General features: G+C 48.5%; 1 protein-coding gene across 1 annotated transcript; it reads right to left on the bottom strand.

Moving 5' to 3' along the window:
- Window positions 1-2,361: 2,361 nt before the first annotated feature.
- Window positions 2,362-12,514, bottom strand: LOC118080982 (uncharacterized). Its single transcript, XM_035107063.3, has 4 exons — window positions 12,302-12,514; window positions 9,112-9,817; window positions 6,740-6,836; window positions 2,362-5,381 (listed from the first exon to the last, which is right to left on the bottom strand). Exons 2-4 carry the CDS (start codon window positions 9,793-9,795, stop codon window positions 4,165-4,167), a joined length of 1,998 nt encoding a protein of 665 aa, XP_034962954.3. The 5' UTR covers window positions 9,796-9,817; window positions 12,302-12,514; the 3' UTR covers window positions 2,362-4,164.

Below are 12,514 nucleotides of genomic sequence, written 5' to 3'. Positions count from 1 at the left end.
TTTCAGAATGGTGAAAGGCGTATCAATAGAAAAAAGCGTGTCTTATTCTTTGTGCGCTCACTTGTCCGTTAGCTACATTTATATAGCCAAACCATGGCAGATGTTCTGTGGGCAGCTCGTTAAGAATAAATAATGGCATCTGAATGCTACAGCGTAACTTTTTAAGTGTTGGCCACAGGCAGGAACGTATGTTCCCTGACCTTAAAAGATAGACTGCCTCCAGTCCTGGAGGTTCAACAGAGCCATCACATTCTGCAGTCCTGCCCTTGATGTATGTGCGCCTAAGATTAGATTTTCCTTCTCACCATTTTGCAGTCAAACAGGGGCTGCTGATTGGTCCAGTGGTGACCTGAGGCCCCAGAGGCACAGAGCACCTTACAGTAGCACAGAGCCTCTTCCATCTTCTCTCCCGTCATCTGAGGGCTAGGTTTGACAGGTGGGTGAGGACCCCCAACACTTCAAGGAGGGCAGGGGATCAGTTTCTGCCAAGTCCTGTGGAGGACCCTGCAAGTCCCGGTAATCAGCTAACGCAGCTGTTTCGCTCTGCCCCTGGAAGCGCACTCCATTGTCTCTTGAGACAGACAAATCGGGTCCTCCCTGCAAGAGAGGGCATGCGTTGTGGTGGGACCCAGCAACCAGGTCTAGGTGTTGGTGTGGGTACAATTGGAGCAGCCACAACACCCTATTGGTGGTCCAGTGTACGGGGTGCAATTGGGCTGAGCGCTTGCCATTCAAAATATGTCCGATGGACCACTATTTAAACAGATGGGCGTGTCATAGAGATCCTCTTCTCCGGCATAGCGCATCGGAACACCCGCCCACGGCTCCCTAATTTTAGGGGTTTTTTGCTAGCTTGACCTTGCTATGCCATCGTGTGTCGTCTGCCGTTGATGCAGGGGCACGGCAGGAATTTCCACCACTTGGCTGATTGGCTGTTGCCACTCGGGTTTCACCTGCCGCATAGCAATTTGTCACAACTTGTTAGGGTTGGCGGATAGGCTCTGGTCCACGCTGATAGGGTGGAATGGTCCCTTACCACCCTCTCTCCAGGTATTCCTCTTAAAGGAATCTATTGGACTTCTGGTTGGTATTCCCCCAAGCAGGGTTGTGCCCTCTCCAGAGTTCAGGGCACACATTGGGGGAAACAGGGGCCTGGCACACGTCAGTGTCCCTGCCCAGGTGTGGACCTGGTTACTGACTCATGGTGCGCCCAGGGTCAGTGCTACCTAGGTAGCGTTTGGAACCAGAGCCTATGCAACCACTCACTTGATTTGTGATCAGTAAAGTTGTGGCCTAAATTCTGCCAAAAACCAAACCAAAATTTGAGTCATGTCGGAATTTATTTCTAGGCCTAGGTTAAAGGGTCTCCACACGCAAATGCCAACATCAACATATGTTCTGAATTTCAAATTGTTGTAACCCGCTCCGGACCTGCTAGTAAAAGGCAGGTAAGAAATGAAATCATGACGATGATCTTCTCTTGCACTGAGGCCATGATCCAGGTGCCTAATCATCCGAGTTAAGGCAAGTGAAAAATGGGGTAAGGAACTTGCATGGTGAATAAGGCTATGAACCATGCTGGCTATGTTCCCTCTCCGCTGCGGGAGAAAGCAGTGCTTCCGGAAACCAGGAATTACTGGGAACCACAGGAGGGGAGAGTGATCCTGTGCTGAAGTCCTGCTTGTGAGCTTCCCACAGGCATCTGTGAAAGTAGGAGGCTGTGCTAGACAGGCCCTTGATCTGATCTAGCTGGGCTCTTCCTGTGTTTTTATGTTATGCTCTCTATGCTATGGCTCTGTGGTGTGTACACCGCAACCCCACAGTCTCCTTTGACTGCACTTCACCGCCCAGGGTCATTTACCTTTACCTTACGTAGCCTTACCTCATCATCTGTTTAGCTTATTTTGGTGGGTTTCTGTCTGAGAAAAACTGACTTATCTGGCATGCAGAATTCTGGCAAAAGCACCCCAGGAGAACAGAGTCTAGGGCTTGCTGATCAGAAGGTTGGCGGTTCGAATCCCTGTGAGCTCCCGTTGCTTGGTCCCAGCTCCTGCCCACCTAGCAGTTCGAAAGCACATCAAAGTGCAAGTAGATAAATAGGGACTGCTCTGGCGGGAAGGTAAACGGCGTTTCCGTGCGCTGCTCTTGTTCGCCAGAAGCAGCTTTGTCATGCTGGCCACATGACCCAGAAGCGGTCTGCGGACAAACGCTGGCTCCCCTGGAGATGAGCGCCGCAACCCCAGAGCCGGACACGGCTGGACCTGATAGTCAGGGGCCCCTTTACCTTTACCTTTACCAGGTTGTTACAGGATGTTGGGGTTGGGCAGGAAACGGTGGAAACCCCCTTGAGCTCCTTGGAGGTAAAGGGCAAGATTTTTTATTTTATTTTTTATGCAATGCATGTTCCACTCCACAAGAGATACAGCAGCTAGAATTTAATGAGGATCTGGAGTTAGTTTTAATACAATACTTACAATCAGTACAGTTGCTAAAATCTAAACTGCTGTGACTTTGTACATATTGCCTCCTAGCCTCCTTCTGCCCCGGGTGGATCGCAGCGGCCGAGAAACAAATGTGCCCATAACGTAGGTACGCACAAATGGCAAATTGATAAATACCCCCCTTTCATACAATGGAATGGAATATTCTCTCTTCTCCAGTGCCTAAAAGCAGTTGTGTACATTCATCAAGAGAGCTGTTAAAAACCAACAAGCCCATCATGTTCTTTGCCAACAAGGTTTACTTTTTAAAATCCAGCACCAACCTTTATAAGACACCAGCCCTGCAGAAGCAGCGATCCCAACTCAACTCACCTGGGAGTAAGTCCCAATGAATTCAGTGGGACTTCCTTCCAAGTGGGCAGGGCTGGGGTGGCAGCCTAAATATTTCAATTCCCTTTCCATCTGAATTTTATTCCAATCTGCTCGGGCTACGGTGTTGCATTTGAACTCGTTTTCTGGCTGACTCTTTTTTTTTTTTTTTTACACAGCATTTCAATTAAGCTCAAAGCTGGCCTATGACGCTACTTCTTCTTTGGCGATCACTTGTAGATTGTCTTCCATAAACACGGCTTTAACAATGGGTCTGTAAGTGACTGGAGGCCAATTCTGGATCCACACATCCTTCCACAGTGGGGACATTGGTTTCCAGGCGGGTGTGGATTTGCCAAGCGTGCCTTCCTCTTAGCACGTTTCTCCCTTGCGTCCTGAGATCGAGTTTCTTCAAAGCCCATGACACACTTGAACCATGAAACCTCATCCTTGCATATTCAGAGTCTACCTAGGTTCACCAGGGCTTACTTCCAGGTCACCCCAAAGCAGGAATGGCAGAACCCAAAGCTCTCCAGGTGTTGCTGAACCGCAGATTCCTTCATTCTTGGCCATTGCCCGCATCGGCTGGGGATGATGGGAACTGGAGTCTTGCATCCAGAGGGCCACAGGTTCCCCAAACCTGGCATACAAAAAAAAAGACAGCCAGCAGTCCTTGTTCCACTTGCTGGTTCTGAGAGCCAGAGTGCCCCTCCCTTGCAGTTCCCGGGCAGCTGGCAGCTGGAGCAGAGTGTCTCTTTTGGCAGGGAGAAGAGAAACAAAGCGGGTTTTCACTGCAGGAGCACCAGGGGCCATGTCAGGGTGAGGTGTCAGAGAGGTGAGAGTACAGCTTGTCAGTGTGCTGAACCAAAGGTGGCATGTTCTGGAAGGCTTGCAGTCACCATCTTGGTAGTCAAGATAACCCCACAATTAGTTCCAGTTACAGGTAGGTAGCCGTGTTGGTCTGAGTCGAAACAAAATAAAAAAATTCCTTCAGTAGCACCTTAAAGACCAACTAAGTTTTTATTTTGGTATGAGCTTTCGTGTGCATGCACACTTCGTCAGATACCATTTCTGGTCAGATACACCTCGTATCTGACGAAGTGTGCATGCACACGAAAGCTCATACCAAAATAAAAACTTAGTTGGTCTTTAAGGTGCTACTGAAGGAATTTTCCCACAATTAGTTGTTGTAGCAAGGAGCTCAGATATGTTGATATTGACTTGCTTTGGTGGAACTCTGCACCTTTCTTTGAAGAAAGCACTAGAACTGAACCCTTGGGAGTTTTGGACGACCTCCTTTGGTATTCCGACCACACCCGCGATCCCACCGTTGGATCCGGACATGAAGCCGCCATTACGGCTTCTCCCTGGTGTGGATCTTCTGGTGCCGGGACAGGTTGGAGGAGCTGGAGAAGGTTTTCTCGCACCTCGGGCACTGGTAGGGCTTCTCTCCCGTGTGTGTCCGCATGTGTTTCTTGAGGCCTTGGCTCCAGCGGAAGTTCTGCCCACACTCGGAGCAGGCGTAGGGCTTCTCCCCCGTGTGGGACCTCTCGTGCTTGGCCAGCTGCGACCTCTGAATGTAGCCGTTCCCGCAGTGCGCGCAGCGGAAGGGCTTCTCCCCTGTGTGCGTCCGCTTGTGGGCGGTGAAGTGCGAGCTGGAGATGAAGCACTTGCCGCAGTCGGCGCACTGGTAGGGCTTCTCCCCCGTGTGCGTGCGCTTGTGCGTCGTCAGGTGCGAGCTGTAGGTGAAGCGCTTCCCGCACTCGGCGCACTGGTAGGGCTTCTCCCCCGTGTGGATCCGCTCGTGCTTCCTCAGTTGGCAGCTGGAGATGAAGCTCTTCCCACACTCGGAGCAGGCGTACGGCTTCTCGCCCGTGTGGGTCCGGGTGTGCGTGACGAGGTCCGATTTCTGGTTGAAGCTCTTGCCGCAGACAGCACACTTGTGGGGCCTCTCCCCTGTGTGGGTCCACTTGTGGATGACCAGGTGCCGCGTCTGGCTGAAGCTCTCCCCGCACTCGGGGCACTTGTAGGGCTTCTCCCCCTTGTGGCTGCCCTCGTGGATCACCAGCTGCGGCCGGTAGCGGAAGCTCTGGCCGCACTCGACGCACCGGTAAGGCTTCTCCCCCGTGTGCACCCTCCGGTGGCGCAGGAGGTTGCAGCGCGTGCCGAAGCTCTTCCCGCACTCGGGGCACTTGTAGGGCCGCTCGCCCGTGTGGGTCCGCTCGTGGATCAGCCGTCCGATCTTGTCGCTGAAGGTCTTGCCGCAGGCCGAGCACTTGTACGGCTTCTCGCCCGTGTGGAAGCGCTGGTGGATGATGAGGGACTCCTTCCGCGTGAAGCACTTGCCGCAGGCCGAGCACTTGTGCGGCTTCTCGCCCGTGTGCGTCCGCTCGTGGATGATCAGGTGGGCGCGGCAGTCGGAGATCTTCCCGCAGTACTGGCACTTGTGGGGCTTCTCCTTGGGTGGCACCTTTGGGGTCTTCGGACGGGGGCCCAGGACCGCCTTCTTCCTCATCCCCTCCTCCAAGCCAGCCGCTCCCCCAAGGATATATGGCTGCTGGTCACTGATTCCTGGAATAACGGAAATAAGGGTTAAGAGGAGCCTGCTGGATCAGGCCTATGTCCCATCTAGCTTAGGGTCCCGTTCTCACAGTGGCCAACCAGAGGCCAGTGAGAAACCAGTAAGCAGGATTGGAGCACAAGTAGGGCTGGATGCTATCTGCTTTTCAACTATGTGATATATCAGCAGCTAAACATTGCAATATACTGAGCTAAGTGGAGGCATTGGCTGGCTTCATGGTTTTTCCTGCAACATTATTTTTGCCGGCACCTGCTCTTGTGATCCGCTGCCCCCCTGCATGAGTTGGGGGAGAGCTGAGCCGGCAAACAGGGGCTGCAGATGTATGCGGCCACGGCTGCACGGATGTTATTGGCCCAGAGATGGAAAGAAGATAAACCCCTACTAGAGAAGAATGGCGGATGAAGTTGATGGTTTATGCTGAAATGGCTAAACTGACCGGAAGAATCAGAAATCAGGAAGACCAAAATTTTAATAAGGAATGGGGAAAATTTATAACTTATCTTAAAGACTATCGTAAGCTGTTAAAAGTAGGGTTGGAATATCACTTGCAGTCCAAGGGTGAATCCTGGACACAATGGAGAGGTAAAAGATTTGGATCATCATAAAAGATGCGGGAGGAAATGATTAATAATAGGACCCACAAAGGGAAGGATGGAAGTCCAGGAGATTTTTATGATTATTATTTTTTTGATATATATATATCTCTGTAAAAAATTCAATTTGAAAAACCAAATAAATAAATTAAAATAAATAAAATAACAGGGGCTGCAGGAATCGAGAGAAGCATTGTCTGGCTTCATGGTTTTTTCCATATTGTAATTTTTGCAGAACACACACAAACATTATGATTCACGAGCCAGTGTGGTGTAGTGGTTAAGAGCGGTAGACTCGTAATCTGGGGAGCCGGGTTCACATCCCCACTCCTCCACATGCAGCTGCTGGGTGACCTTGAGCTAGTCAAAATTCTCTGAAGTTTCTCAGCCGCCCTCACCTCACAGAGTGTTTGTTATGGGGGAGGAAAGGGAAAGGAGACTGTTAGCCGCTTTGAGACTCCTTAGGGTAGTGATAAAGCGGGATATCAAACCCAAACTCTTCTTCTTCTTCTATATTGCAAGGTCAAAAATTATGAAACCGATATCATGATATGGACTTTGAACCGGTTTTGGATTGCATATCGATATATTGCTCAGCCCTAAGCATAAGAACAGTGTCCCTTCCTGTGGTTTCCAGCAACTGATGTTCAGAGGCATCCCTGCCTCTGACCAGCAGCTTCAATCTTCCGTCAAACGGCTCTGTCCTCACCTGTACCCCACCTCCCCCCCCCAAACCCCACTTTGGGTCTCCTCACCATCACCATCCATGGGCAGCTCAATCTTCACAATGTCCGACGGATCCAGCTCTGACTTGGGGGAACCGGCAGCAGAACTGTCCAAATCCTCTACTGTCTGGGGGAGAAAATAAGGACAATATGCAATATGTTTTTTTTAAATGAGTTTGGAAATGCATGTGAATATGCACATGCATGTTGGTGTGTATCAGGGTGGACAAAAATCAATGATATTTTTAAGAGATAAAAACAGATTTATTTATTTTTATTTAAGTCGGAATTTTTAAAATTTATATCAGATTTTTAAAATAAAATGCTTTCGGAGGAAAAATCTTTCTTTCTTTCTTTCTTTTTTAACCTTTATTGAGATTAAAACAATACTATACATAAAATACATACAAATAAAAACTACAACCAAAACATGAATCAAATCAGCCGTTATCCAAATCTTACATTTTCTTCTTATAAGTTGACTTCCACTCATCTTCATCCCGTGCTACAGATATACTTATTTGTACTGCTTTAAATCAATTTCATTTTGGAATCTCTACAGAATATTTGTTGCAAACCCAAGTCTTAACAGATATTCTCCAAATTTTTCCCAATTATGATTAAATTTCTTATAGGTACCCCCTCTTATTGCATTTGTCAGTCTGGCCAAATCAATGTAACTGATTACTCAAATACAACATAAAAAAAACTCCAGAATCATTTCTATTGGGCATGGTAGATGAGGGAATTGATAAACAGGACGAAAAAGTATTCCTGTACTCAGTGACAGCAGCAAGGATTTTAATCGCTAAATTATGGAAATCACAGGAGACGCCTACAATTAGAGATTGGCAGGAAAAAGTAATCAGTTACGGAGGAAAAATCTTTCTAAAGATAGTTTTCTATTTAAGTAAGGTACATTATAGTCCAAAGGCTACTCATCAGGAAATAGGGATTTATTTAAGTTTTTCATGTGTGCTAAAACTCAGGCCAAGTATTTTTTTTAATTGTTTATCCACACCAGTTAACAAACATGGATACATATGCTATAATGTTATTGTTCCAGTTAAATAAATTGTCTAAATTGTTACTAAGGAAATTATTATTTTTCACCTTCCAATAAAGTACAGCAGAAAAGTTCTCCAAATATAAACAGTTAACTTATTAAACCTCACAATAATTCAATAACAAAATTTAAAAATATATCCTTCCAGTAGCACCTTAGAGACCAACTAAGTTTGTTACTGGTATGAGCTTTTCATGTGCATGCACACAATTCTTGGTCTACTGTATGTATTTCTAATAGTATAACCAAATCAGTGATTTTTGATATAGCTGTAAAAACTACTCTGAAAATCTATTATTCCAAAAAGGAAACCTTCATCTGGTTGGTTGTAAATATTAAGATTATACCAGTAAGAATGAGTCTTTCTGTAAAAAATAAAATAAAAATTAAGTCAAACCTTACTGACTAGTGATTTAGATTGTAATTTAAATCGAGTTGATTTAAATCAAATCCCCTCTGGTGTGTATTCAGTAGCGCAGTGGCGAATTCAGATCTGCAGTGTCCCTTGAGCTCCTTGAACAAAAGGTGGGATACAGACACTTAATAAATAAACTTCAGACCCTGCAGACTGAGCAGGGGGTTGGGCTGGATGACCTCCTGGGATCCCTTACACTCCACTCCCTCCATGGAGGCGCAGGTCAATTCTGTATCCAGGGCAGCTGTCTACCAGCTCCATCTGGTACGCAGGCTGAGACCCTATCTGTCTGCAGACTGTCTCGCAAGAATGGTGCATGCTCTAGTTATCTCCAGCTTGGACTACTGCAATGCGCTCTACATGGGGCTACCTTTGAAGGTGACCTGGAAACGACAACTAATCCAGAATGCGGAAGCTAGACTGGTGGCTGGGAGCAGCCACCGAGACCACATAACACCGGTCCTGAAAGACCTACATTGGCTCCCAGTACGTTTCCGAGCACAATTCCAAGTGTTGGTGCTGACATTTAAAGCCCTAAATGGCCTCGGACCAGTATACCTGAAGGAGTATCTCCACCTCCATCGTTCTGCCCGGACACTGAGGTCCAGCTCTGAGGGCCTTCTGGCCTTTCCCTCACTGCAAGAAGTGAAGTTACAGGGAACCAGACAGAGGGCCTTCTTGGTGGTGGCGCCTGCCCTGTGGAACGCCCTCCCATCAGATGTCAAAGAGATAAATAACTATCTTACATTTAGAAGACATCTGAAGGCAGCCCTGTTCAGGGAAGTTTTTAATGTGTGACATTTTAATGTATTTTTAATCTCTGTTGGCTGGGGAACCCAGCCAGATGGGCGGGGTACAAATAAATTATTATTATTATTATTATTATCATTATTATTATTATTACAAGCAACCTGCCCTCACCTTCTGCTCCGACCTCTCCGTCCTTGGCGGCATCCACAGGAAATCCTCCGCCAGGGCCACGGCCTGGTTGCCAGTCTCCGGGCCCCTCTCCCTCACCCAGCACTGCATCTCCAAGGGCAGGACAGCCAGAAACTGCTCCAGGATCACCAGCTCCAAGATCTGCTCCTTGGTGTGTCTCTCCGGCTTCAGCCACTGGCGACAAAGCTCCCAGAGCTGGCAGAAGACTTCACGGGGACCCTCGGCCTCCCGGTAACTGAACTGCCGGAAGCGCTGGCAGCGCATCTCCATGTTGAGGGCACCTGTGTCCGGGATCTCCTCCTTCACTCCCACAAAGGCTTCTGCGTTTTCCTCCTTGCCACTCAGGCCTAGCAGGGTCAGATCCGCACCCTCTTCTCTGGACCGCTGCTTAGTGCCTGACGCTCCTTCAAAGGAGGCCTTTGTCCCTGCGGAGCTCTTCTCCGTCGGAGGCGATTGTGCGTCTCCCCACCCGGGATACGAGGACGGTGCCACCGTCTTCAGAAATTCCTGCTTTCTGGCTTCCCAGAACTCCTGCACCCGCTCCTCTGGTTCTTGCTTGACCCGAGGCGGAATCGATTCCGCGATGGTCCCAACTTGGACAATGTGAAGTTCTTTCCCAGGCATGCCCTCCGCCGACTTGGGTCCTGGCGAGGCCCACTCCTCCATTTTGACTCCTGGCACGCGGCACCTAGACAGGAAAGGAAATTCAATCAGTTTATGTGGGAAAAAGGAAAGCGGTGCAAACGTGGACCAAATAAATATCTCCCTTGAACGCACCACATCCTTGTCGCTTCCCAGTTGGGGAACTTAAGGCCGCAATGTGAAGACAAATGGACTTTCAGCAATTAATGTTATTTCTTCGTTTGTATGCCAAAAAGTCTTTTTAATTGGTTTGCAAATATGAAATCAAGTTATGAAATCCACACAGTTAAAATGCAGAAAGAAAACAATTCCATAGCAATCGAAACAGTTTTTAAAAAGCAAAGCAATTGAATCTTCCAGGACAAAGTTGCTGTGCGTGGCACTTCACTGAGTGGAAGAGTTCCCTGCCCCAAGGAGCTTACAATCTTAAACTCAACACAGGGAACATCAGAAAAAGAGGGAAAGAGTAAAAAGAGAAGCAATGTGATTTCCGTTACATGCAGCGCTCCAGACCTCTGTACATGGCCCTCAGGTGTCTCCCAAGAAAGCCACATCCCTCACTTGACCTGCTTCACACCCCAAGGCTGGATACCATCCTTGAACTCTGATCATTTGCTTGTCGGGAGATGATCAAGGATGTGGGAAAGTGTGTAGAACCTGGCCCACTGCCCAAATTTACATTTGTTGCTCCACCCAGGTTTCCCATCCCTAACTTAATGGGTTGTGCCAAAGGCTTTGTGGAAAGAGGGGTTTCAAGGGAGAGAGGTGGCACCACTTGCATGTCTTCAAAGGCGGCTCCAACCTCAGGGGTCTGCAAGAGAGAAAGGGGGAGCGTTTTGGGGAGCAGGAGACCTTTCAATCTCCAAAAATGTGAGCGCAATGGGTGATACCTTTCCGGGAGCACCAACAACAAGCAAAACCTGCAACAAAATGTTGCAGTGTAAAGTCCTCCTGTTCTGTATCCCAGTCACTTAGCTATCCCCCTTTCCCCTTATATTCCACTCTATCTTGCCAGTCCCTTTCCCCCACTTTTGTTCCCCAACAGTCGCTCAGCATTTCAAGAAGGGACTTCTGCAAACTTTGTCCCCTTGCATTACTGATCCCACCCTCATGCATGTGATGTGGGAGCTGCCGTTTTTATTTTATTTTTACATGGCTTAAAATATCTAAGCTGTCCACAGCAAAACGATAAAAACACAACTGCAGTGTTCAGTAACATTTCAGTAAAAGCTAAATAGAAGGGGGAAATGTTTATCACTAATAAAACTGGACAGTGTACACGAGACCAACCTAATAAAAATAAGAGAGGTCAGGAATGCGTAAACATCAAAGGCTCCAATCTTAACCCCTCTTCTCCGAAAGTAAGCCCCATTGCATGCAACAGGACTTACTTCGGATTAGACACAGATTAGACACTGCTATTTATTACTATTATTATTTACAACATTTAAATACCTCCTTTATCTTCCAAGGAACTCAAGGTGGTGGCCAAGGTCCCCATGTCATCTTCACAACAACCCTGTGAGGTAGGTTTGGTTAAGAGCTGGTGATGGTCACCCAGTGAGCGTCATGGCTGAGTGGGAATTTGAACCCTGCTCTCCCAGGTTCAACACTCCAACCATGACATCACCTCGGCTCACAAGCATGCAATGTATGCTTGTTAAGAGGCGTTTCAACCTTATGATAATCTCCACTTTGCCTATTTTACAGGGAAGACATCAAGATCTTCACACAACTAGGCAGCAATCCCCACTGGACACGGTGGGAATGTCTACTGGGAACATGGGAGGCTGCCTTAAACCAAGCCAAAGCCACTGGTCCATCTAGCCCAGAATTGCCTACACTGACTGGCAGAGGCTCTCCAGGGTTTGAGGCCGTGGTCTCTACCTGCAACATCTAAAGATGCTGGAGGTTGGACGAGGGACATTCTGAATGCAAGGGAGCGGTTCTACCTGTGAGCCTGCTCCCTCAAGCAGAGGCTGACTAAGAGCAGTACATCAGGCAGAGAAGCAACAGGTGCCCTCTTTTGCAGGGTTTGCTTCCTGTTCTGCAGAACGGAACATAAAGAGAGCTGCCTTACACCACCCATCCATCTTAGCTTAGTGCTGTCAAAACACTGACCGGCAGCGCTTCTCCAGGGTTTCAGGCTGAACCTGTAGATGCCGCTGGGGACTGAACCGAGGCCTTCTACATGCAAGGCAGGTGCACCAACCGCAGGTGCTGCTCGATCCTGGAAGGGCTTGCATGTGCTTGGCTGTGGTGCTGATCACAGGTTCTTGGGCTACGAGCGTGTCCTGGATCTGGGAGGGCGGGGGCACTTTGTGCCTTCACTCCGCGTCTGAACCGGGGAAACTTCTGCATGCAAAGCAGCTGCATGCAAAGCACCTGGGAGACTGGGAAAACGCCTGGATCCCCCCGCCACATCTCTGGCTCTGGCTCTCCAGATTCCCACCTCCCACCCCTCTTCTCCCTCCCAGGAATCCTGACTCCTATTATTAATTAATAATCATCATCAACATCAATCACTCGCCTGTTGCTTCCGCTGCCTTTGCAAACCGTCCACACTTCGGGCTCCTGCCGCCCCCAGCAGAAGGAAATGAGGGGGAGGGGGAGGGAGGGAGGGCTGGCGGTGCAAAAGGGAAGCTTCGCACCAGGAAGGGGAGAAGGTGGGGCAGGAAAGTGACCTCACTGCTTTTCTATCTCTTTGCGCACTCTTTCCCTTCCCTTCCTCGCCATGTGGTTC

This window comes from Zootoca vivipara, chromosome 2 (assembly GCF_965207765.1).
Source record: "Zootoca vivipara chromosome 2, rZooViv2.hap1.1, whole genome shotgun sequence".
Classification (NCBI taxonomy): Eukaryota; Metazoa; Chordata; class Lepidosauria; order Squamata; family Lacertidae; genus Zootoca; species Zootoca vivipara.
This window is presented reverse-complemented; position numbering and strand designations above follow the sequence as displayed.